The following is a 26,263-nucleotide window of genomic DNA, read 5'->3' as shown; positions in this document are numbered from 1 at the left end:
AATTTACCCCTCTCCTAACCAATCTGCTCTTGAATTTTATAAAAACCTGCACTAATTTTCCCCACATGTTCTCTTTAAGAAGTTACATCCACTTCCTCATAGTTAGATCTATTTTTTATGTATTGGAGCCTTGCGTGGAGGACAGGATCACCTGGAATGAACCAGATGGAAAGGCCGTAAAGTCCAAGAAACGAAGGAGGCTCTTTTGTGCAAGGCCTTGAACACTAGTGAAGTGATTTAGCTTCTACCCCAAAGTCTCAGTCAGATGAAATTTATTTTCTTTTCAAGGTGGTGAATACTTATTCTGTTGGGAAACAGAAGAGTGCTTCTTGAGTAAAAAGTATGCCTCCCAAGTTCAAGCGCCACCTAAATGATGATGATGTCACTGGTTCTGTGAAAAGCGAAAGGGTGAGTTTAGAATCTTAATTTTTCAAACAGATTCAAAATACATTTTCATTCCCTTTGTAAATAATTTGTTTTAGAAAAATCTAAATATACTAATTCTGTTTCTTCTTCATAGTAAATATTTTAAAGCGTGTGTTACTTAGATTGGTGACTCAGTTGAATTCTACTCCATTATTGATAAAACTGTACTCACAGCTTCTTTCTAGTCTTTCAAAGTGAATTTTATACAAATACACAGCATCTTATTCTGGAACCAAATATGATTGGAATTCAGAGTTTTTCAGATTTTTAAAGGTAGTTAAGTGCATATTATATAACAGCCTTTTTGGCCTTTGGAGCGGCACCTCCAAGTATATTAATATTTCTCAGAGAAATGTCTGATTACTGGGGACGTGGGTGGCCAAGTTGGTTTTAACTTGTCTGACTCTTCATTTCAGCTGAGGTCATGATCTCAGGGTTGTGAGATCGAGCCCTAAGTTGGGCTCAGCTGCTGGGCATGGAGCCTGCTTAAGATTGTTTCCTTCTCCCTCGTTAAAATAAAAAGGAGAAAAGACGTGTCTGGTTACTCTAAGTATATAAGTAAGCATATAAATAAGTTAGCTAACATCAGTTCAGGTCAGGTTTTCCTCCAAATAAGTTTTGGAAGAAACTTACAAAACCTCTTGGTTTTTAGAACTTTCAGATTTTTGGAACTACAGATAAAGAATATTAGTTCTATAATTGTCTCAGAGTCCAGAGTAGTTTTTATATAACACTCAATTTCTATTCAATTTCTATTTTATTCCAGAACAATCTTTTTTTTTTCTTAAGATTTTATTTATTTATTTTAGAAAAAGAGAGCATGCAGGCGGGGAGAGAGGCAGAGGGAGAAGCAGGCTGACACCGGGTGGAGAGCCCATTGTGGGCTCAGTCCCAGGACCCTGGGATCACAACCTGTGCCAAAGGCTGACACTTAACCAGACAGAGCCACCCTCACGGCCCTATCCCAGAACATTCTATGCAGATATGTGTAAATCTAGAAGTTATGCAGAATTTTGGAAGACAACATTTGATAGCAATGTTGTAGATAGATTACTTTTATTTTTTTATTTTTATTTTTATTTTTTTTTTATTTATTCCTTTGACAGAGACAGATCAGAAGTAGGCAGAGAGGAAGGCAGAGAGAGGAGGAAGCAGACTCCCTGCCGAGCAGAGAGCCCGATGCGGGACTCGATCCCAGGACCCTGAGATCATGACCTGAGCCGAAGGCAGAGGCTTTAACCCACTGAGCCACCCAGGCGCCCCGATAGATTACTTTTAGAATAAGTCCTCAGATATTTATTGAGGAAAGGAATTAGTGTTTTTCTTTTTTATTTAGCAACCTGAAGCCCTCACTCACTTCCTGTCTCATTACTACTCCTTCATTTATTGATGCATTAATTGACCACCTCTATTGTGCTAAAATTTGGAGGGCACAGTCTCTGCCCACATAGAGTTTATAGTCTACTTAATTTCATTTTACGCTTTCCTTTTTTGTACAATTCTGAACCTTACTTTTTCCAACACTTACGATTTAAAAGTATCTTTTAGTACAATACGGGAAACATTTGTCTTTTCCTTATTCTAACTCTCTCTAGTTTGTTTTTTACTTGAAGGGGGTAGAATCCACCAATAGACAATAGACTAAAAGCTAGGAAGCTTTTTAAAATAAGCTTTATGTATATACTTAAAATTATAATCAAATCTTTAAAAAATAGCAGTGTTATGAATTTTTACATACCGATTTTTGCCTGAACGTTTTCATTTTTTTTTTTTTTTTAATTTATTTGACAGATCACAAGTGGGCAGAGAGGCAGGCAGAGACAGAGAGAGGGGGAAGCAGGCTCCCTGCTGAGCAGAGAGCCCTATGCAGGGCTCAATCCCAGAACCCTGGGATCACGACCTGAGCCGAAGGCAGAGGCCCTAACCCACTGAGCCACCCAGGCGCCCTGAACGTTTTCATTTCTTGTGTGAATACCTAGGACTGGAATTGCTGGCTTAGTTATTATGTCTAACCTTTAGAAGAATTGCCAAATTGTTTTCCAAAGTGGTTGCACAATTTTTGCATTGCAGTCAGCAGTGTATGCGGATTCCACTTTCTCCCCACTTCTCCTACCAGCCAGTTTCTCCTCATCACTCATTTCTCCTCATCGGTTTGATTGTTTAGTGCTTTTGTCCTAAAATTCATCTTTGTATTAATATTGCTAACCCTAACATTCTTTTGCTGATTTTTTTTCACCTCTTTTTTTCATCCTTTATTTGACATTCATTTTAGGTGATTTTTTTTTTTGTAAACATATTGGCTGAAATTTTTGGACTCTAATCATGTAGTTTTTACTTCTAATAGGAGTGTTCAAACATTGATGTTTGTTAGGATAACTAATATACTTGGGATTTTTCTGCCTTAGCCAGTCCCTCTGCTGGCCGTGAATGCCCTTCCCCCTCATCTTTGGTTGGCCCTTTGCTATCGTTTGGATTGCAGCTTGAATTTCACGTCTTCAGAGTGATTTTCCATGAAAACCTAATCTCATTTAGTCACCCTGTCACTTCCTATCCTGTCACTGTTTCAGTTCTTGGCGTAGCATTTGTCACCATCAGATTTTTTTCTATAAGAGTTCAGACGTTAGCTATCTTGTTCAAAGCTGGTCTTTGCCTAGAACAGTGCGTAGCACATAGAAAGTGTGCAAATATGTTTATTAAATGAATATTAATACATTGTTTTCATTTCCTCACTTTCTGTGATATGTTATATATTATACATAGATACAGTTCATTATATTTCATATGTTTTCCCTCTTTTCCCTGACTACTTTGGCAGATTGTTTTTTCTCATCTCCCCAGCCCCAGTATCACTAGTTAAAAAATGTCCTTCCTTTCTCCTTCTCTCTTTTTTATTGTTAACTTCATATTTCATGTTTCGGTCATGTTTCGGGGCGTCTGGGTGGCTCAGTCATTAAGTGTCTGCCTTCAGCTCAAGTCAGATCCCAGGGTTCTGGATCGAGCAGCACACTGGGCTCCCTGCTCAGCTCTGCCCCTTCCCCCACTCACGAATGTGCTCTCTCTAGCTTGCTCTCTGTTTCTCTCAAATAAATAAATAAAAATCTTAAAAACAAAACAAAATAGTTATGTTTAAATCTGTGTTCTCTCTCAACATACCAAAAACAATGCCCCTCCATTACTTTACTTTCTCATTCTAGCCAGCTTCCTGCCTCCCCTACTCCTGTCCCAGTAAGGCGTGCCTCTCACTTTTACTCCTGCACTTCACCCTTCCACTCCAGTTCTCGGTTTTATTAGAACAATTTGGGGCCCTTTTAAAGTTTTTCCTTATACTTTTTCAGTAGCTGTAAGATACAGTGCACAGTCATATTATCATTTATTCAGATTTGACCATACATTTTATTAGATCATCAGTTGTATCAATCTCTGTCTTAGAATGTTTTTTCTGATATAATTGGGTTTTTTGGCTGGTGAAATTCCTTGAGTAATTTTCTCAGGAAAGGCACATTTGGTGTGTTTGTTTCCTATTGATGTTGTAACAAATTACCACAAACTCAAAACAACGTAGATTTACCATTTGTAGTTCTGGTGACCAGAAGTCTGAAGTGGGTCTTCCTGGGCTAAAACCCAGGCTCTGGCAGGATGTGTTTCTTCTGGAGGCTCTAGGAGAGAATTCCTTGCCTTTCCCAGGTTCTAGAAGCTGTCCCCAGTATTTGGCTCATGCTCCTTATACTGTCTTTAAACTCAGCAGTATAAAATCTTCCAAGTCCTCCCCTCCCCCCTGCTCTTTCTCTCCCTGTCTTCTCTCTCTGTCCTTTTTTTCTCTCTCTCGGGCACTTCTGCCTTCCTCTTTTAAGAACTCTTGTGATTGTGTTGGGTCCACATGAATAATCCCTATTGATCTTCCCATCTCAAGATTTTTAACTTAATCACATCTGTGGAGTCCCTTTTAGCACGCAAGGAAACAGTTTTACAGGTTTCAAGGATTAGGATGGGGATATCTTGGGGAGTTATTATTCTACCTACAAGTTATATACTGTCTAAATTCTTACATTCTGAAAAGGTCTGGTTGTTGCGAGAGGGTGTGATCATCTTCATCTTGAGGAAAATAGTTCCATTTTACAAAAGAAAGGTATGAAGTTGTTGTTTGGCAGGTCTGATATGTCTGGAGGGTTATTTGTGAGCTGTGAAGGTAGTAGAGGGACTGTGCCAGCCATCAAACCCTTGTCTCCCGGTTCTGAACCTGTCTTCTGTACTCCTCTCTGATGCTGGAATTGGCTTTGCAACTACATTTCTCCTCTGCCCTCTGGCTCCCTGTTAGGTTCTGCCTGTGGAGAGACTGGAAAGCAAGAGAGAGGCGGACAAGGAACTTAACTTCTTCCTGATCGCCGCCAGTTCCTTATTCCCACCCTGGCTCCAGCGACCTTTCTGCCTTGTAGTCCATCATAGGATCTCGCTATTAGAAGCATTTTTGTTGGAGGGTTGGCTTATTTGGTTCTGTCTTTTAGCTTTCAGTAAAGCACAGGTAAATCACTCTTGCCTCTGACTGGAACCTTGGAGTTAAGAAATTTCACCAGGATAGAACTCCTTTCATTGCTCCTCCCTGACAGTTTGTAAGCCTTCTGAATCCGAAAACTCAAGTCTTTTTCTTTTTCTTTTCTTTTCTTTTCTTTTTCTTTTTTTTTTTTTTTGACAGAGAAATCTTCTGGAAGATGATTCGGATGAAGAAGAAGACTTTTTTCTGTAAGTTTTTTTGTTTGTTTAACAGCTTTATTGGGGTATAACTAACATCTGCTAAAATGCATAAAGAGTATATCAGTTTTGATATATGTATTGTACACCTGTAAAATCATCACCAAAATCAAGTAATAAACATAACCATCACCTCAGAAGTTTCCTTATACCACTTGGGAATCTGTCACTCCCCTAATCTTAAGGCACCCACTGATCTGCTTCCTTCTTAGCACTATAGTTTATATTTTCTAGAATTTGTGAAATCAGTGTTATCATGCAGTAGGCCTTTATTTTTTTGGTACTGGCTTCATTCACTTCCGTAATTATTTTGGGATTCATCCATGCTGTCACACGTACCAGTGGTTCCTTTTTATTTCTGAGATGTATTCCCTTATATGAATGTACTACAGCTCATTCATCCATTCACTTATCCATAGACGTTTGGAGCGTTTATAGTTCTTGCTATCATGAGTAAAGCTACTATAAACAACTACATACAAGTTTTGTGTCAACTTAAGCTTTCATTTCTCTTGGGAAAATATTTAGGAGTTAGTTGAATGGCTAGCGTATTTTTATGGCTGGCTATTTTCCAAAGTGGTGTACCACTTTATATTCCCACCAGCATTGTACAAGAGTTGTAGTTGCTCTAAATCCTCATTAATAGTATATGTGGTCAGTGTTTTAATTTTAGCCATTCTTACAGGTATGTAGCGGTATCTTACTATAGTTTTAATTTGGATTTCCCTAATGACAAATCATGTTGGACATCTTTTTTTGTGTGTATTTTGTGTGTATTTATTTTGTTGTTTGAATCTTCTTTGATAAAGTACATGTTAAAATCTTTTGCCCAATTCTAAATGTGTCTTCTTATTCAATTGTTTATGTATTTAAGATGAGGCTTTTTGTCAGATACGTTTCACAGATATGTACTTTCAGTCTGTAGCTTAATCTTTTCCTCTTCATAGCAGTATCTTTTGAAGATCAAACTGTTGACTTTGAGGAAATCAATTTATTACATTTTTTTCTTGTTTTTACTTATTTCAAAATATGTGTAAAACCCAAGTTCAATAAGATCCTTTCCTATATTTGTTTCTAGGAGTTTTATAGTTTTGGCTTTTACATTTAGGTCTATAATCTATTTGAAGTAAATTTTTATATATGGTTGAGGTAACGGTGAAGAGTGAATTTTTTTTTTCTTTCTGGCATTTGGCTCTCCACTTGTTCCCCCACCACCTGAGGAAAAGATTATCCTTTTCCCATTGAATTGCCGTGATACTATGTCAGTTAATGATGTGATCAGTTCTTCACAGTTACGATTAGAAAGGGCTGTGTCCGTACAGACCTAGATTTTGTATTTGCAGAGTCAGGAAGGCGGGATATTGTTGTGGGAGTTTTCTCTGGAGATTGATGTAGAGTGTGCCTTAGGAGAAACATTTGCCTCTCTCTTTGTTAAAATGTTGCAGAATTTTTGCAGAGGCTCCCCCCTCCCCAAATAAAAACATTTTATAAAAAGTCATTGACAGTTGTGGAGCAGTGAGCAAAAGGAGCCTGCAGGACAGGAAGCAGATCCATGAACAGGAAATTGTATCGCTTTGACAAGGTCAGAGGAAGTGGGAAGATAATTTCCTACATGTGACAAGATTTCCAAAGAGTCACAAACCTAATTGCACGGTGCCAGTTATGGTGAAAAGCCTTAGAACTAGAGCAATAGCTGCCTGTCAGAATGGAACTTAGGGTCGTACAGAAGGGCAGAAGGTTAAATGATTGATTCCCTCCTTGGAAGCTGGATACCCTTGTGAGAAACACTCAGTCTTCAGGCCGGCAGCGGACTGCTGAAAGTCCGCTCCCGAATAACGTGCATCTTTCAGGGGGCCTGACAGCCGGTGGGCACACTTGCTCAGAATGTAGCTTCCATACCCTGTGCTGCTCTGTGGGTGTTGAAAGGAAGACGAAACAAATACGTTTTTTTAAAAATTAATCAACACCCAAGTTTATAGCAGCATTATTCACGATAGTCAAAAGATGGAACCTAACTGTCCATCAGCAGGTGATGGATAGACAGAGGGTGTATCGCCGCAGTAGACTACGACTTGGCCTTTATTACTCGGTCTCAGAAAGGAAGGAAATTCTCACACATGTTACAACATGGATGAACCTCAAAGACGTTATGCTGAGTGGAAGAAGCTGGTCATGAAAGGATAAATTTTTACATGATTCCACTCACGTGAAATATGTAGAGTAGATGAATTTATGGAGACACAGAGGTAGAATGGAGGTTGCGGGACTAGGACGAGGAGGAATGGGGAGTTAGTGTTTAATTGATACAGATACTTTTTTTTTCTTTTCTAATTTTTTTTTTTTAAAGTAAGCGCTGCACCCACCATGGGGCTCAAATTCACACCCTGAGAGCAGGAGTGACATGCTCTACCAGCTGAGCCAGGCACCAGATCTACTTCTTAAAATTTTTGTGGTTTATACCTTATTCTCTATCTCATAGAAATAATAATTACTTAAAACATCCAAGTCTTATTTCCAGAATATTAAAATGGTTGAAATGATACAACACTTGACTAAGAACTGATTTGAGAAATGTTGGTATTTTCGTAGACTCTTGGATTTCCCTTTAGCTTTGTTGATAAATTTAAAATGAGGGATGAGAAGAAAAATACTAGTGTTTTGAATGGATTTCTCTTTATATCTGTTCCTGATAATCAGCATTTTATGATAACCTAATTTGAAGGTGAATTTACTTTTAGTGTTCTATAATTGACCATAAAGTTATTCATAGTCACTGGCACTGGAGCTGTTAGGATGTTTCAGAGGTTAGTGATTAGAACAACCCATGTATAAACAAAGGTTATATAAACCCTATTTTCTCTGAAAATTTTAACATTCAGAAGAATTAGATTAGTTGTTGCCAGTACCAAATACCAGTAAAGTACAGATGTGATTAAATATCATTCAGTTGCAGCAATACCAGTAAGATGTGGTTTCTTATCATAAATGACTGATCCATGTTTAGAGTTGAGCTTGATTTTGTGTGTGTGTGTGTTCTCTCTATATATTTTTTAATGCTCTCATTTTAAATATGTACTTGGTATTTTGTTTTCAGAAGGGGACCATCTGGACCAAGATTTGGACCTAGAAATGATAAAATTAAGCAGTAAGTTTCTGAGAAACTCATTGGCTTAAGTGATTATCCTATTTCTGTGTGGACCGAAGGTTGGCAGTCTACAGCCTGTGAGCCAAACCTGGTTGCTGCCTATTTTTGTGAATAACGTTTTATTGGAACACAGCCATGCCTGTTTGTTTGAAAGCAAACTATAGTGGCAGATTTGAGTAGTTGTGACAGAGACCTTCCGGCCCACAAAATCTGAATATCTGTTATCTATCTGGCCCTTTACAGAAAAGATTTGCTGAGCCCTAAGATAGACTAACTATAACTACTGGATTGTAAAAACCCAATAATTCTATTTATTTTTGCAAAATTACCTCTGAATAATGGCTAATGAAATCCAATTCCTGTGTTGGTTTTCCTAACTTGATTATTTTCTGTCAAATCCATTTATTTAGCATAATCTCAATGTCCTTTTTGGTTTTAAATCTATTGCTTGATTCCAGTTTTCAAAATTAATAGAAGTAGTGTAATAGATTTAGTTTTTCAAAGCACAATATTTTTTATATTCCTTCAGAATTTTTTCATATCTGCTTCTTATCCTAATTCCAATGTTGATCTAAGATTTATAGATAGCTAAGTAGTTTTCAGTGTAAAGTTTTTTCTGTGTATGTTGGTGGTGGTAGGTTGGTGGGTAATGCTATCGTAAATGTACCTGATGTTAGAGGGAACAGTGAAATAGCCCTGGAAACTGACTGAGTTTTGAGGACTAGTCACGGACAATAAACTAAATGGCCTGGATTCGGATCCGAGGAGGGATAGTCCCTGCTGTCGTTCAGGATACGGCTGGCGCCCAGTGGGAAGGGTGCTGTAACAGGGAATCAAGTTATTGGTCAGATACTCAGGCTTTAGTCAGGTAGCTATTGGTGTGGGGAAAAAAAAGTCCACACTTGATCTAATCCTAGCTAATGGATTCTGTAATACAGAACCAAGGTTCCAGAAAACTGATTTGACTGCTAGACAGGATATTTTTATTTTCTTTTGCTATGTAACAGATTGCCCTGAACTTAGCAGCCTAAAACAGCACACATTATCATCTCACATTTTCCATGGGTCTAGGAGTTCAGTCACTGCTTAGGTGGGCCCTCTGCACGGGGTCTCACAAGCCAGAAATCAAGGTGTTGCTAGGGCTGGGATCTCCCTCAAAGCTCCTGACCAAGTTCAGGTAGTTGTTGCCAGAATTACTCTTCTTGCAGAAGTAGAACTCGTGGTACTTGCTTCTTCAAGGCCAGCAGAAGAAAGTCCCAGCTGCTCCAAGGCTCTGATCTGGCCAGTAAAGATACAATGAGCTACTTACATTCAGGCAGTTCATTATGTATGTAGAGTAACCAGACTCTCTGGGGTCTTGTCCTACACACCAAAAATGATCACTCCAAAACAAAAAGGGCTGCACGGCTGTGATGGGAGTTGTAGGATGCCCTGTGACAAAGGAGCCAGTTTGGCCCTGTAGCTCCGTGCTTTGTGGTCCACACATAGGGCCTGCGGAAGAAGCTTCCGTACATCATCAGAACCTGGGAGGTGGTAAGAAATGGTCTTGTGACAGTTTTCTAGGGAAATGAGTGGGAGATGGCCTAATAGGCCGTTCATCTTGTGTTCTGAGAGGATTGTGAAGCATTCAGGGCCATGGGGATGCCATGGCAGAGCTGTTCCTCTGCACTGAGGTGGAGTGACTTCCGTACCCACCCAAGTAGTTCATGTACCTAAACTGCCCGGCTAAGAGGATTTCACTGATGACACACTTGGTTTTTGTCCTGTCAGTATGCTTCGTTCCTGTCTGATAGCCTCCTGCAGAGTGAGCCTAGGACCTAGTGTGGCTTATTGAGTCTTTTGAAAATGGTTTTCCAGATGAACCCAAACCACTCCTGGGCATCGAAACAAAGTGTGTTAGCACGTGCCGAGCAAATACACCCATGAGTGTTTATGTACAAACTAAGGAGCACAATATCTTTGGTGATCACAAAATTTTAGAACAGTAGGGATTATTGAGTAAGTATAACGGTTTTCACTCTAAAGCCAAAGGTTTGCCAGACTGAGAAGGTGATCAGTCTCCAGAACATATGTATTCAGCCTCGTGGGCCCAAACTCATGAATGCGGATTTCATCAGGGCATGACTCAGTGTGTGCGCCCTAAATGGCCTAAGATGGCCTAGCACAGCCTACCACACAGCTTGCCCCTAGACGAATACTTGGTATTAGTTGAGTAACCAAAATTGTTAGCACCGGTGAGTTTCTTAAATTGCGCTGTCACTACTTAGTTTGTGACATTTAATACAGGGTATGTCCTGCTGCAGGGTCAGCAACATTGTGGCTTTATTTCAGCCTGATTGGCATGTTGACACCAGATTATTCCCACAAAAGTACTCAACATCACTCTTTATGGAAGAATTTTTGGTGAAGGATTTAAAATATTCACATGCCTATATAAAATGTAAGATTCTCTTTGGAACGTTTTCTTTGCTTTTCAGTTAAATTATAGCTTTATAAATGCACTTCTAGTGAATTATAGGCATCCTCTATTGGGGTAGGGAATTTCCTAACTATAGTTTTGGTCCAGTCAGTTTAACTTTATAAAAAAGGTCCCCAAGGAACATTCCATGATGCAACAGAAATAAAAATATATAGTTGCAAAAATACCACATAACTTTAAAACCTTCTTTAGTCAACAATACCTTAAAAAGCCACAAGATGGGGGTGTTAACTATGAAAATAAGTTGTTTTTTCTTTAGAGTATTTTTTGCAGAGCATAATTTTTCCTTTCCTGATAGAAGATCACTGACATTAAGCACATTGCTAAGTGTTAGGTGTTGGTGCTAAGTGTTTAAAAAACATTGTTAAATCTAATTCTCACAAGTTAGAGATGATCATTTTCATCGAAAGGTGAGAAAGTATGACTCAAGGAGGCTTGCCATGGACACTACTACCCCATGCAGTTTCCTTGTTGATAATTGGAATAGAGGCATTTCAGGAATGCAGGTGCTATCAGGCCCTAAGGATGATTTAAATCAACATGGGAATACCTTTTCCTTTCTGTATATCTTTATCTTTTCCTGGTTATGTTCTCTCTTGTGCCCTTCTACCATGTGACTCTCCTTTAACCGGAAATGATATAATTCTCTACACCCTCCTTTACAGACTTGTTTTTCCTTTGAGTTCTTAATTGTCTGTTCTAGTTTATAGCATCATCTCCTGACACTCAGTTGCTCAAATTACAAATCTCTCTACCCTATTCTTGCTTCTACCCTTTTCCTGCTTTTACCCTTTCTTGCCCCAACTTCTTCACTAGTGTCCAGTTCATCACCTGGCCCCTAAAATATCTCCTCCTCTTATATATGATCCCTTAGCCCAGAACTTCCCCACTGTCCGCCTCCTTTGTTACTCTGCCCAGTTCACACTTACCCCTTAAAACTCCTTGCCAGGACCTTACTGCCATCTCTGTCTAGTCCAGGCTGCACAGCTGATGCTACAGTTTCCTTCCATTACGCACTGCGCGGCGGTAGAATCACGGATCCTGGTTTTCCCCGGGAGACTCTAATCTTCCCGAAGATCAGACTTAAACCCTTCACATTGGAGTCCTCAATAAATAGTATAATAATAACTCCTTAGTAAATTTTTTTTTAAAGATTTTATTTATTTATTTGACAGAGGTCACAAGTAGGCAGAGAGGCAGGCAGAGAGAGAGAAGGAAGCAGACTCCCCGCCGAGCAGAGAGCCCGATGCGGGACTCGATCCCAGGACCCTGAGATCATGACCTGAGCCGAAGGCAGAGGCTTAACCCACTGAGCCACCCAGGTGCCCCAGTAAATGTTTTTTTGAATGAATGAATGCCTATTTCTACCAGGCATATTTCACATGACCTATGAAATAAAAGGATGAGTGGGACAGTCTCTGCTTTTAAGGCATTTAAAGTGTAATAAGGATAAGATCAGCCTAAAATACAAGTGGAGATCAGTATTGTAACTGCTATGAAAATGTGTAATATCATGGGAGATGTGTTACCGTTTGTTTTTAAAGAATTATTCTTTATATTAAAATAAGTAGATAATTTTTTATAGAAGTTACATTCTGGGCATGAGAACATCTTGAAATACAGAAACACAATTATGAGATTTCCCATTCAATATAGGTTTTACAATAGAAGGCTTAAGAGTGTTATACCAGCAGACAGTAATATGTGAAAGAGAAAGTAGCAATTTGTTAGTTAATCCTTAGCAGAAAAAATAAAATGTTGATTTCTCTTAGTGAGAGATTTATTACATGCGTGCCATGTTGTTGAGGTAATACCCTTAGGTTTCTGATAATCTAGTAAAAATTAATCTGGAATTCTATGGGTTCTGTCCCAGTTAATCTGCCCTTATCCATGAGGTCTTTTGCTTATGGGGATTCTAGGACCATAGTTACTTCTTCAGTTATTTTTGTTTTTGTTTTAAAATGTATAGGGCATCAGTATCCAAATAGCCATGATCTGATCACGTGGAGGGGTGTGGTCTGTGTTGCCCACACCCACCCCGGTACTGCCTTAACTGTAGGCTCTTGTCATCTCTTGCAAATGACAAAGAGTAACCACCTTGGGAATTCCATAGATGTATCTCTGTTACAGTTCTCAGAGTTCAGTGGAGGCCTCTACGTTCCCTGCCTTTTATCTTTCTCAAGTAACTGGGTATGCTTTGCAGGACTTACACCCAAATTGCTGGCTTATTCAACAAATGTTTATCAAACAGGTGCTCTGCCCCAGGCACTGTTGCTGATTTGGGGGCTGTGAAAGTGAACATAGTGGGCAAGGCTTGAGTGTTCATCAAGCTTAGCTTCTGGTGGGGGAAAGGCAGGAAACAGGTACGTACTCTCACTTAGTGTTAGATGCATTTATTAGAGAAGTGGGACAGAGAGGCTGTCACAGCTCTCAAGGTTCATTCAGCGCACTCATTCCACATTTGAACGTAAGTTCCATGAGAGCTGGGATTGTCTGCTTTGTTCATTCCTGCCGTGAAACATAGTGGGCTCTCGTTGTTACTGAACACATGAATTGCTTAAGTGCTTGTGCCATTATTCTTACAGAGGATGAACATCTTTAGCTCTTTGTTTAGGTGATTAGAAATTGCAACAAGCCATCATAGGGATTTAGAGGCTTTTTCAGATCTTTTTGGGCAGAAAAGAGAGTTCTGCGTGTTGTAGCTTGGTTGTACTTCAGTCCTATGTCCTTCTGGGGAGCTGTGATGAGCCCTGAAGTCCATGTTGGATAATCAGAGGGTTCACATAGTACTTTTCACTTAAGAAGGGGCTGTCATCAAACATAGTCACTGCTACTTGAATCTGCCACTACTCTGGACCCGCCTGTGTCTAAACGGATCTTCATTTTGATTTTAAAGCAAACTTTGAAGATACACGTCTCCAAAGGGAAGAGGGAAAACTCATAAAATTATGCATCCATACCTCACCCCTGACTCACTGGGGAATAGAGGGCAGAGACCAGGTGTATATTGTGAAGTTTTATCTAAAACGTGTAGGTGGTAATTGATGCAATTCTCTTTCCCCAATTAGAAACAATTGCATATCCTTATATATGTGTGTGTTTATGTAAAGTATATTTTATATAGTTGCTAGCCTGCAATCCAGTACATTTTAAATATTATTTGAGTAGTAAGAACCATGAGTTCACTTTATTTCTCCTTTTAAATATTTCACTGGCATGGCCATTTTATGAGGTAATTTAAAATAATTTTTGTCTAAGAGAACAGAGGAAAACTAAATAGTAAATTATTAAACATTTCCGTGTTTGTGTACTCAAGGTAAGTCCTGAGCGAGAGAAGGCAGCTCAGAACCAATTAGATGAATGAATGAATGAATGAATGAAGATTAAGTCTTTAGTAAACCGTCCGAAATTCGGTTAGAACAGGTCCTCATCACCTAACATAAAGGAGGAAATTATATTTTCTTTTTGAAAAACAGCAAAAAATGTTTCCTCTCTCCTCCCTCTTGGGTGCTTCAGAACCTTCCTGGCTGTGCCCGTCTTAAACCTGTTTAAGAGAAAACTGATGAGCAGAGAAGAGTTAATACCTGCACCCTCAGCGTACGTTTCCAGCCTGGAAAGTGAGGACTGTCATAAGCTAATCGCACACCAGGGCAAACCCTTTGTTAGCCTTAGTGTGTAAACTGCAGCAGAAGTAGGTTATTGCTGCATCTGTGGGACGGCTCGGTAGCCTGAGGAAAAGAAGATGAAAGTGATTACTTAGAGTTAAGCTATTTGACTAAGATCTGCAGTAACTGAACACTGGGAATTTGTAGGGACAGGACTAACCTATCTTCAAGTTAAATATGACTTTCACTTATGGTATCTTTAATTTCTTGAGTACTCAAGGCCACAAATGGAAGGGCCGTGCTACCCAGCCTTCACTTAAACATTTTACAGTTGAGTGTTTTTCTGAAAACTTGCTATTTTCTACCATGGAATTTTTCTGATGAACGTTTCAAAAATTATAAAATGCTCAAAAGACAAAATAATTTTTAAATCTTTCTTTTAAACTAGTGTTCAGAATCAGGTGGATGAAGTTATTGATGTCATGCAAGAAAATATTACAAAGGTAATTGAAAGAGGGGAGAGACTAGATGAACTACAGGACAAATCAGGTACAGATACTTCATATATTTCTTGATATTATTAATCTGTGTTGTGATAGTTTATTTCTCCTTCCATTTCTCTAGCCAGAGTTTAGGAATCGTGCTTTAGGAAAATGATACTTGGTTCTTAAGTTTGTGATTTTAGTATTTTAACTTTAGCTCCCTTTACTTGAATCACCTTATTGCATTAATTGTTGGGTTGAGAATGGAAAAATTTTAAATTTATTGTTGAACAGTTAGAGTAGAAAATATTTATTTTTTTTTGCCTTATTATGTTCATGAGCACTGTATTTCTTATGATCTCAAGAAGGAAAAGTCTGATCACTTCTTCTCAACACTTTTGTCAGACTTAATCTGATATTTTTATCTTGGGCTTTTTCTGATAACTTAGTAACATTTCTTTACTGACAAATGTTAGTCTCCGTACTTTTAACAGTTACTGGCACATGTTCGCTTCTCAAATATTGTTTCAGTGATGAAGGACTAAATACCTCACTCCTCCTTGAAAGGCTTACCGAACCACAAAACTTATTTAACCACTTTTAAAATTCATTGTTTTACTTCAGGCTGTTTCACAGTTTATTTATCCTGTTAAATTGTCCTGTTAAATGAGTTGTTCAGATCTTTTTTGCTATGAAACAGGTTTGTAGTGGGCATGCTTGCACATGTCTCCTTGTATGCGTGTATGAAAGTTTTCTCTAGGGTATGTAACTAGGAATACATGGCTGTTTATTTATTTATTTTTAAAGATTTTATTTGTTTATTTGTCAGAGAGAGCGAGCGAGCTAGCGTACAAGCAGGCAGAGAGAAGCAGGCTCCCCACCAAGCAAGGAGCCCGATGCGGGACTCGATCCCAGGACCCTGGGATCATGACCTGAGCCGAAGGCAGCGGCTTAACACACTGAGCCACCCGGGCGCCCCTAAATTGCTGTTTAGTAGGGGACAGATATTTTTAGCCTCACTAGATACTGTCAGATTATTCAAAGTCCTCAGATCTCTGCCGGCTTTTATCCTTACTAGCTGTATGTGAGAGTTTCTACTGTTCCACATCCTCAATACAACTGATACTGTCCCAGCAAAAATAAATAAATTTCATTATTTTACTTCAAAATCAGTCACTTTTTATATCTTCTAAGAATCTGACCTTTTCTACATGCCAATTTTTTTCATAGGTGTGTCAAGTATTTTAAGTTTTAAAGAGTATTTTCTTACCAGAATTCAAAAGTTTATGTGAAAGCATGGAGACCCTGGGAAAAATAACCTACAGTCATTTTTTGCTTCCATGCCCCACGCCCCCAGTACAGATGCCAGAGTTTGTGGGTGGAGGAAAGGGAGGATGTTGTTTTCATGCTTAGAAGGGACTACATTTGCAGGAGTAGAAATTAATATTTTCTTGTCTTTGTGTGACTAGATAAACGAATCCTGTTATGTCGTTTAATCCTTCTCTCCATCCTCTATGTGATATAGAAAGCTTATCGGATAACGCAACTGCTTTTAGCAACAGATCCAAACAACTTCGAAGGCAAATGTGGTGGCGTGGATGCAAAGTAAGTCAGAACACTGGGTAGGTTGCCCAGCGTCTCAGGGGCTCTTCAAAGGCCAGAGGGCCTCTGGATCTGAAGCTCTGTGAGGACGGGGACTACCATTGCCTTGTTTATAATAGCTGCCGAACTTGGGGCATGCTGGGACTCGGCAAATATTTGTTGAATTAATAGTTTTGGGGACACGAATAACTAAAAGAATCAAGCAGTCCCACCTTTTTTAATAATTTAGCTACTTATACTCTTAGTACCTTTTTGGAGCAACTTAAAGTGTTACAGAGATATTAAAAAGATGTAATGGAAGCTAGAGAAAAATAGTTTTCTGTTGGCAGGGAAAAAAATAAAACCAGTTTATATGTCCGAATCCGTTATGACAAATGAAGCTTTAAGAAAGTTTCACTGTCCTTTATTATTCCGGAGAAATAAGAGAAATGTTTAACTAGGAAAAACATGAGAATCAATATATACATTAATACATTTTTGCAAAAACATTTTATAGAAATGAATTTGCCTCTTAAATACGTCTAAGCATTAAACAGCAAATGTTTTGTCTATGGCCATACCACCCTGAACGCGTCCGATCTCGTCTGATCTCGGAAGCTAAGCAGGGTTGGGCCTGGTTAGTACTTGGATGGGAAACAGCAAATGTCTTAAGATTTTTATTGTGAATTTTGTGAATTTTTTTCCTCCCAATTTTTGAGTTTGTTGAAAACCTTAGACATAAACTCATTGTTTTTAATCTCTCATTTTCAAGCTTAGTGATAACTTTATAAACTTGATATTGCCTTATGCTAAGGATTTCTTCTGAGAATTTCCTTGGATTTACTTGTTTTTGTTGACCTGTTGAATCAGCTTACTTTCAGAAGTAGAACAGAGGAAAGAATCAGGTTGTTCCCCTTGTAGGAATTTTAATTTTGGCTTAAATTTTGATTCTTTAAAAAATAAATTTCCCCTTAGTTTTCCATTTTTATAGATGTTCTGTACTCTGTAGTCTGATTTAGAAGACCAAAGGGTCCAAGCCTCTCACTTCCTTTCCCCGTACACACACGTGACCCATTCATGTAGTCACAAAAAGATGACCATAATGTGCATTTTGCCTCGCTTTTCTTAGCCATATCTAAATCAGAGGAACAGTATGCTTTTTTTTTAAACTGTGTTTTTAAGGAGAAAAATTGAATTATATTTTTAAATTACATTTGAATTATATTTCTGAATAGTCCTTATATCACTGCCATTTTCTGGATTGGCTTAGAGGAGTTAGAAAAGGATAAGGACCGGGATATAAGGACAGAAATCAGGTCAGAGGTTGCCAATGGCTAAGAGTAGGGAGGTGGATACTGACTAGAACAGGTCATGAGGGAACTTTTTGGGAGTAATGGAAATGCCTTATGTTTGACTAATGGTGGTGTCTGAGGTCTATGCATTTGTCAAAACCCACCAACATGAACTTTAAAAGTGTGGATTTTACTCTAGATAAGGTATATTTCAATAAACCTGACTTTTAAAGTAAGTGAACAAAATTATCCAATAGGTGAGGTGGGAGAATTTCAACATTGTTTTGTTATCATAATTAATAATTTTAATAGGCACCTGGTGTCCAAATTGCAAAGCTTCCATGTGTTCTCTCTTAGGCACTTTGTTCTTGTCCTAAATGTGATGCCACTAAAATGTTACCAGTAGCTCTAGTTTAGAAGCATTAAAGCTGCTCCTGGTTGCTGTTTCTGATGCTCATGTGTTTATAGTAGTGGGTATCTTTTTTTAATTCATGAACTGTCTTTAATCAATTGTGAAATGTTTGATAAAATCAGACTTGCATTTGAATTCATCAGGAAAACCAAACCAATTTATAGTTTATGCATTTTAGGATTAAATGAGGAATGTAACAATTTTACAGAGAGCTGTGAGCTGAAAATATTAAGCAGCTAAGTACTATCTTAAGGTTTCTCCTCTCAACTGTGAAACTGGCCAAGAGTGCTCTTAGGCAAGTTATTTATTAAATCAGGTTATTAAATGAGGACTATATCCTCAAAATGGAGACAAAAATGCCAAGAAAGACAGTAAGGGGCACAAAAACTAATAGAATTCTCATATACTTTGAGACGAAGTGCTATTTAAAATGCCGCCTTATGTGGAGAGAATGAGTTACATTAGATGCCTGTGTTACTCTTCGTATCCTGACACTTGTGAACAGAGTTGCTAAAATTTCATACTTTTCTTGGCCTCATATTAGAAATAACCATGAGAAATCATAGACAGTGTTCAAGCCAATGAAAGCTTTGATTCTTACTGTTTACTGTGTAGTACAGCTTTGAATATAAAATCCAGGCAAAAACTCCTGAATCTGGGAACTCTGATTATTTATAAAAAGATGCAAATAAGTCAGCCAGTTCACATGAGAAGAAATTGGACAAGCTTTCAAGGGATAAGCCTATTCATTGATGAGTTAGTATAATAAAGAACAAATATTTTTGACTTTATTAACAAGTCAAACATTAATACCTATCTTAATTCCTTTTTGTGTCTTGTAGATAAAAGCCATCATGGCTTTGGTTGCTGTTATCCTTTTGCTAGTGATTATCAGTAAGTATTTACTATATTAGTAATTGGGGGCAGTATCATTTGTTTTAGAGTTCATTCTAATTTCTCTTATTTTCAGTTGACCTAGTTTGATTATGTCAGGACTGAGTAAAGACTTTTGACCCAGATCAGGACCTCTTAACCTACTAGGGTCTGTGGATCTCTGAAAATGTCCTTAAATTGTATGAAAAATTGTACTGTGAATATGGATATGCACATTTTTATGGGGAGAGTCTGTGTCTTTTACCGGATTCTCAGAGAATTTTGCCTACTCCACTAGCACACACACCCACAAATACAGGGCTGAGCTCTTTGTTCTAGGCCAAAGGTGGCAACTGTTACATCCATCTTCTATTAACTTAAGGTATGGAAGTTTTTAATTTCATAAAACTGTGTTTGGAGGACAAGTCCAAATAGAGTTTTTCTATATGATGGTTTTTTGTTGTGTTGTTTTGGTTTGGTTTTAGATTTGAATTGATTTCAGTCATTAAAACTTAACTCTTGTCTTCTCTTTTTCCCCCATAATATTATTAAAGTTAGATCATTTTTATTACCTCCTTTCGCCTCTTCACCTGTGCTTATAGGGATTTTATAAAGATTAATATAAAGTGTCTCAAAATAACCATTTGAAAAACTCCATGTTGATACTTCTTTCTTTTTTAAAGATTTTATTTATTTGACAGAGCACAAGCAGGGGAAGCAGGAGAGGGAGAAGCAGGCTTCCTGCTGAGCAGGAAACCCAGTGTGGGGCTCCATCCCAGACTTCTGGGATCATGACCTGAGCCGAAGGCAGACACTTAACTGACTGAGCCTAAGACTCCTTTTAAACAGGAAAAGTTTGTTCGTGGATTCTGTGTTTGTGGCTTCACCTAAAACACTGATGTGTAAGTCAGAAATCAGTCCTGGAGGTCCTTCCCCGATTGTTGACAGCTATGTCCAGAGCAGTGAAAAACCAGCCTCCTGCAGTGTATGTCCCCAGCTGATGTCTGAGCAGGCCGTGCTCTGCCTTTCTGTTTTGGCTCTCATAAACATGTCTTTCTAAGTCTATTTAGTGCCCCATTTCTCACATTTTTGTGCATTTTATTGTATGAGTTCTCTGTTGAAAGTGGTCCCCAAGCTCGTGTTAAAGTGATGGCTAGCATTGCTAAGCTCAAGAAGGCAGCAATGGGCCTTCCAGAAAACACCCGTGTTCGATAAGCTTCATTTGGGCACAAGTTATAGTGCTGTTGGCCAGAAGTTCAATGTTCATGAAACAACATATATAAAGGTTATCTTTGAACAGAAACACAAGGTTATATATGGACTTGGTTGACAAAAATGTAACCAGAGGCTTGCAGGAATTTAACCCTGTATTTTCTGTAGGAACGGGGTTTATTATTCACTAATTGAGTATTTGTGGTGACTTTATAACTACTATACATACCTAGAATCAACCATATATTTATGGTAGATAATTTGGAAAATGTGGAATAAAGCATAAAGAAAAATAAAATTCAGCTGTAATCCTACCATACAGAGATAGCCACTGTTAATATAAGTATGTATACATCAAGTTTTTTCCTATTAAGATATTCAGCATGTTTTTCAAAAACTAATATACTTTATTATTTAATAACCTGTGAAAATGTGTTTAAAATCTTTAACATTTTAAAAATATTGTAGCAACTGTATGCTATGGTAATACCATAATCTGTTTGATCAAAATGCCAATTTAGTGGCCCCTTGCTGGCTCAGCTGTAGAGCATGTGATTCTTGGTCTTGGGGCTGCAACCCATGTTGGGTGTGGAAATCATTTAAAATCTTTAAAGATAGGGAGGCCTGGGTGGCTCAGTGGGTTAAGCCGCTGCCTTCGGCTCGGATCATGATCTCAGGGTCCTGGGATCGAGTCCCACATCGGGCTCTCTGCTCAGCAGGGAGCCTGCTTCCCTCCCTCTCTCTGCCTGCCTCTCTGCCTACTTGTGATCTCTGTCAACTAAATAAATAAAATCTTTAAAAAAAAAAAAAAATCTTTAAAGAAAAAAATGCTAATGTTAGACATTTAGTTTGTTTTATGATCTTTTTGCTTTTCATTCCCATTTGTCATCTTTCATCTCAGATAAAAGCTCCTTCCTGCGGCTCCTGGGTGGCTCAGTCAGTTAAGTGTCTGACTCCTGATTTCAGCTCAGGTCATGATCTCAGTTGTGAGATGGAGCCTTGCAGTGGGCTCCGAGCTCAGTGCTCAGCAGGGGGTCTGCTTGAGATTCTCCCTCTTCCCCTGCCTGCCTGCCTGCCCCATGTACACACATTCTCTCTCTCTCAAACGAATAAATAAAAAGCTCCTTCCTCATTACCTATTTCCAAAAGTAGACTGCTACATTTAGGAAGACTGTTTTTAACGTACCATCTGAATCTGATTTTGATGTGTTCCTTTTTCACTTTTTTCTCTTGCAGTTCTTACAGTCTTGAAATACCGTGCTTGATTTGGTGACAAAGATCTTCATTACACAAAATCTGGGACAATAATAAAAGATTGCTGCATAATTTAAATGAAACTTATGTATATAACTTTCAAAACTTCTTTTTCAAGAAACTAAGAGGCAAGTATCACTTCAAATTGGAGCATTGAGAATGTCCAGTTTTCTTCTTCCCTGCGAGCAAAATGTGTTTTTAAAAATTATGTTTAAGGCAGAGATAACCAGCCTCTCTTTTGCCGTATTCCAAGGATCTAATTTGAAACTAGATACTTGCCAGTTCATTATTTGTACATGGAATTAAACAGTGATCATAATATTTCATACTGTTACTATAAGGACTTGCATTATTGCATTGACATGGGGTCAGACTGGGAGTCCAGAAGCCTATGTAGAGTACTAAAACATGCATAGCCATTCCATCAATATTTGCAAGATTCTTCTCACATTACGATTGCTTTGCAAGCAATTTCCACATGTTTATGGGTGTAACAAAAGCTAAATGTAAATGTTGCTGCCTTCAGCTATAACTAAAACATTCCAGTAAACCTATTTTTGACTGTAAAAGGGAATGTGTAGTAATTTTTTGGCATATGGATTATGGAAATGGAAAACTTAAATACAAAAAGCGTAGTATGGCACCATAAAACTGGAGATAATAAAATTATTGGAGAACATCATTGGAGTGTTTGAAAGTGAACAGCATGGTCCGGTCTGTTTCCAGTTAGCCTCCAATAAGGAGGAACCACACCTAATGTGAGTAAATGAAATCCACAGGTAACTTATTCTCTAATCTTATTTTGATAGCTTCCCTCTTTAACTTCAACTAGTCCCTCTGCCAGAAGTGCTCAAAGTAGCAAAATCATCTGCTTAGAATTTGTTACTTTTGCATTTCCTAATCATCCCCCGAGAGATGCATGTTGTATAGTCAGATGTCAAATTAGCCAATAGTGATGCGTCTAGAAAGTCAGGAGGTAATCATCTATCAGTAACCAAATAGCTAGAGTCACCATTAATTTAAATTTGTTTTTACAGCAATAAAATGTAATGTTAACATTAAAATGTGCCAACCTCCTTGTGTTGTTTAAACAAGTCAAAGTGAAAAGACATAGTCCTCAAATGTGTTCGAGGAGGAGGCTTTATAATAAAATTGGAGGTCCTGCAGGAACTTTTGCACATGGATATGGTGACTATATATGCGTATGTAACTAAATTTGAAATGCGGTTAATAGAAGACACAGTATTGAAACGGGAAAGACAAATGATCCTGTATAGGTTTATTTCTTTGGTCATTTTAATTCAGAATGTATGAAACATAGGATCTGTTTTTGTTTTCTTAAAAATTCTACAGGAATTTTTAAGTACTAAGTACTACAGGAATTTTTTTTTTCCATGCTTGCCACTTTTATTCAAAATTGTACTGGAGTTTTTAGCCAAAAGAATTAAGCAAGAGACAGAAATAAAAGCTATCCATAATGGAAAATAAATAACAAGCAAAGAATGTAGAAAACCTTAAAGAGTCCACAAATAAGTGCTATAGCTATGAAGAGTCCAGCAAATTTGTGTGCTAGAAGGTCAATTTTTAAGTACTAAGAGGCAAAAATGTTCTGTTTAAATGGAAAGAAATATGAAGGGAAAAAGCACATCAGTAGCTACTCAAGACATCTACAGGTTACGCTAAGTTTGATAGTCTGATACACTTTGAAGAAGATAAATGTTTTACATCCCAGGGGGTGTGGTCACTGGTCTCTCTACTCTTCATAAATATCAATGTAAATAACGAAAGAAATATTAAATCCTTTGACTAAATAGGATGCCCAGGAAAATGAGCATTTTTAGAATCTTAGTACCTAATACAGTTCAGGAATGGAAATATTTTAACGGGATGGACAGAATCAGTCCTAACCTATGTATGTATATCTTTTGTTCGGGATTGGCACTAGACTTATCAGTGGCTAATTTTCCATTAGTTAGGGGAGAAATCTGGTTTTTCCATGATAGCAGTGAAGAAGATTATTTCTCAAAAAGAATCCACATTTCCAATGGTTCTTTTAATAAAGTATTAAAATTATTTGTTTTAACCATAAAAAATTAAAATACCATATATATGTTATTTTCCTTGTATTTAAATATATGTGACTGTCAGAAATACTGGTGGCAAGCATGTCACTCTGTGTTCTAGTGGTGGCTTGGTACACAGTTTACCCTTTTGTGTTTCTTGGTCTTCACGAGCCCTGACATTCTTAAAACGGCTGGCATGCTTATGACTTTACCATGGTAATCTTAGAGACACGAGCTTCTTACAATCAAAAAATGTTGTTCAAATTGATGTCAGGCCTACCTACCTTCCTTCCCTTAATCATTCTTTTTCTCATTCAGCTCAGATCATCCTGCACTTGAAAAATGAAGTTTTACCACTATCAAAACTATTATTTAACAGCAACGAAGATCAACAGAAAAATTCAAGTAGCTTTGTAAATACTAGTTGGTATCCAGTGAAAGCAGGTCACTATTTTTATAATGCTTGAAACATACCCTTATGATTTGTGTTTAATTACTGAAGCCTATGCCCTGTAGTAGTTTCATGATTATAAAACTGACTGACTGACTCCTTCTGACTAGAACCCAGTGTCACTAGTGGTCTTTTGGCTTCTCCATCCTGATAAAGCTCACTGAAAATTGCACTCCGGTTTTATGAACTTGGGGGTTTCTTGATTCAAAGAAAGCTCAGTATTGAAAATGGAACATCTAAAATGGAGGAGGACTAATTAGTTCACAGCAGAGAGAGAAATACACGGGTTAGTGCCCTGCAGATCACTTACCATCCGAGCGCTCCGCGTTAGAAGAGAACGTCCGGCACTTCTACGGCAAAATTAGACGTCGCTCCATTCTGTGTAGCAAGAATAAAAAGAAATTGAAATCTCCCATGGTCAATCCAGTCTTCAACATGCTTGCTGCCCTGTGTGCTCTGTCGCCCACACCTACTCCTATCTACACCTGTGTGTCTGTACACGGACGAGAACACATGCAAGATACTGTGTGTTCACGCTGGGGGGAAGGGATGCCGTTACAGAAGGTCCTTAATTGTAGTGAGTCTTACCAAGTCCAGGATAGCTTACTGTTCTGTTTCATGAGTCTAACCTTGTGTTTTCACAATGGGAATGTGACTGAAGTCAATTTTATCTTTCCGAGTGTGGAGTAAGGGCATGCATCAGTCCGAAGGCATTTCTACATTTGTTTGAGAATGCGTGGTAGTGCTTACATGTGTGCAGGAAATTTTCACAGAGCAGTGTAAAGGTGCTGAGTCCAAAGGAGCCAAGAGTTGCCCTTCTCAGTCCACCCCCTGCTCTGTCCATGGTGTAGCCAAACAGAACCATGGGTCAGAAGGACGTGGGACTCGGGCTGTCTTTGTAAGTTTGATTTGGTCTTACTCTTTTTCTGAAAATCAAGTAGAAATAAGGGAAGGGGACACAAACTTTTAATCTGGCTCCTGTTTTATAAAACTGCTTGGGCAGCACAGGGTTGGGGGGCACATGGGGGTGGAAAAACTGCTTGGAACAGGTCAGTAGGAATTGAAAGGAAAGCATGACTAACCTAGTTAGAGTGGGTAAGTGTAAGCTTGTGAAGGCACAGATGATCCCATATTTGTGTGTCTCCACAGCACCCAGCATAATGCTGTGGACCCGGTACTTTCTAGATAAGTACCTAGGAAACCACAAAGACACCAGTGTGCTAGTATGTGAGAGTCCGCTTCCAAGTCCTGCCTGCAGAGGTAAGCACATGATAGTGGCCTTTGGACTTTGCCAGGTGATAGTAGGGCTCTTTAACAATAAGTGGGTATAGAAAAATCCTGATTTTATAGTATTCCATCAGGTTCTTTTCATTTGAGGAAGTCTCAATGATTTGATTGCAAGGCTAAAAAGCACATTGCATATTTCAGAGATTTTAGTAAAATGTTAAAAATCAAAGTATAAGAAAATTCAACCACTTGTTCTTTATGCTTTGGGTATATGTTTTTTGAAATTCCATGCTCTTCTATTTAATCTTTTGAAAAGTGCCTTTGCTGTTATAAGATGTATGGTGGAGATGAGCAAATGCGATGGTCCTGTGCCCTGGTCTCCGGCTTCTCCACTCTTCATAACCACCCCTACCAGTGTTGCAAAGTTTAGAACCTTGTGTTTGTGTCAGCTATGTGTCTGTAGCCCCTCCATACTAAACAGTAAAATAAACTTTCATAGAAAACAAAATTAAGCACTTATTCAATATGTTACTTGTCTTACCTTCAAAGCGTAGCTCACAACATCTGGCTGATTGCGCTGATTTAACCCATCCCAGCTTTCCAACAGAGTACATGGTGGGGGAAAGAAGAGAGATAAAATACTGTCACCAAAAACCATGACCATTGCACAGCCTATTGATGGAATCAAGGAGGAATTTCCCTGTAAAATCATGGAGTCTCAACTGTGGAAAAACTGGTGGGATACTCTGGCTTTCCCTCAGTCATGTCTGCCTGAAGAGAGGAAGGAAGACACATTCTCTTAGATGTCCCAGTGAGAAAATCTGGTGGAGCCCTTGGCTGCTGGGCGCTGCCCTTGGAGACACCCAGAGTGATGGTCATGGCATCAACCTCCCTCCACCTACCTACACACTAAATTTAATCTTAATACCCCATGAAGGTATGGCCAGAAGAGGATATTGGGGATAGACTGTGCCCTGAGATGTAGAGTCTCCACAAGTCAAGTGCTGTAGCTAGG

At 38.5% G+C, this 26,263-nt stretch overlaps 1 protein-coding gene across 7 annotated transcripts in view; it reads left to right on the top strand.

The window, feature by feature from the left end:
• The window catches only part of VAMP4 (vesicle associated membrane protein 4), a 50,771-nt gene extending 25,015 nt beyond the window's left edge, over positions 1–25,756 (top strand). For 3 of the 7 annotated variants that reach the window (XM_082702790.1, XM_082702792.1, XM_082702791.1), the window contains 7 exons: positions 289–408; positions 5,117–5,163; positions 8,267–8,317; positions 14,850–14,950; positions 16,409–16,488; positions 19,011–19,062; positions 21,490–25,756. In XM_082702790.1, the coding sequence (XP_082558916.1) occupies positions 343–408; positions 5,117–5,163; positions 8,267–8,317; positions 14,850–14,950; positions 16,409–16,488; positions 19,011–19,062; positions 21,490–21,518 (426 nt within the window). In that variant the 5' untranslated portion in view covers positions 289–342 and the 3' untranslated portion in view covers positions 21,519–25,756. The remainder of the gene's footprint in view (positions 1–288; positions 409–5,116; positions 5,164–8,266; positions 8,318–14,849; positions 14,951–16,408; positions 16,489–19,010; positions 19,063–21,489) is intronic. The other 4 variants (XR_014303907.1, XR_014303910.1, XR_014303908.1 and 1 more) reach the window with 2 other exon arrangements.
• The last annotated feature ends 507 nt before the right edge of the window (positions 25,757–26,263 follow it).

Source organism: Mustela nivalis (genome assembly GCF_964662115.1).
Source record: "Mustela nivalis genome assembly, chromosome: 16".
In the NCBI taxonomy this organism is placed as follows: domain Eukaryota; kingdom Metazoa; phylum Chordata; class Mammalia; order Carnivora; family Mustelidae; genus Mustela; species Mustela nivalis.
Note: the sequence above shows the minus strand (reverse complement) of the source record. Positions and strands in the feature narration are given on the sequence as shown.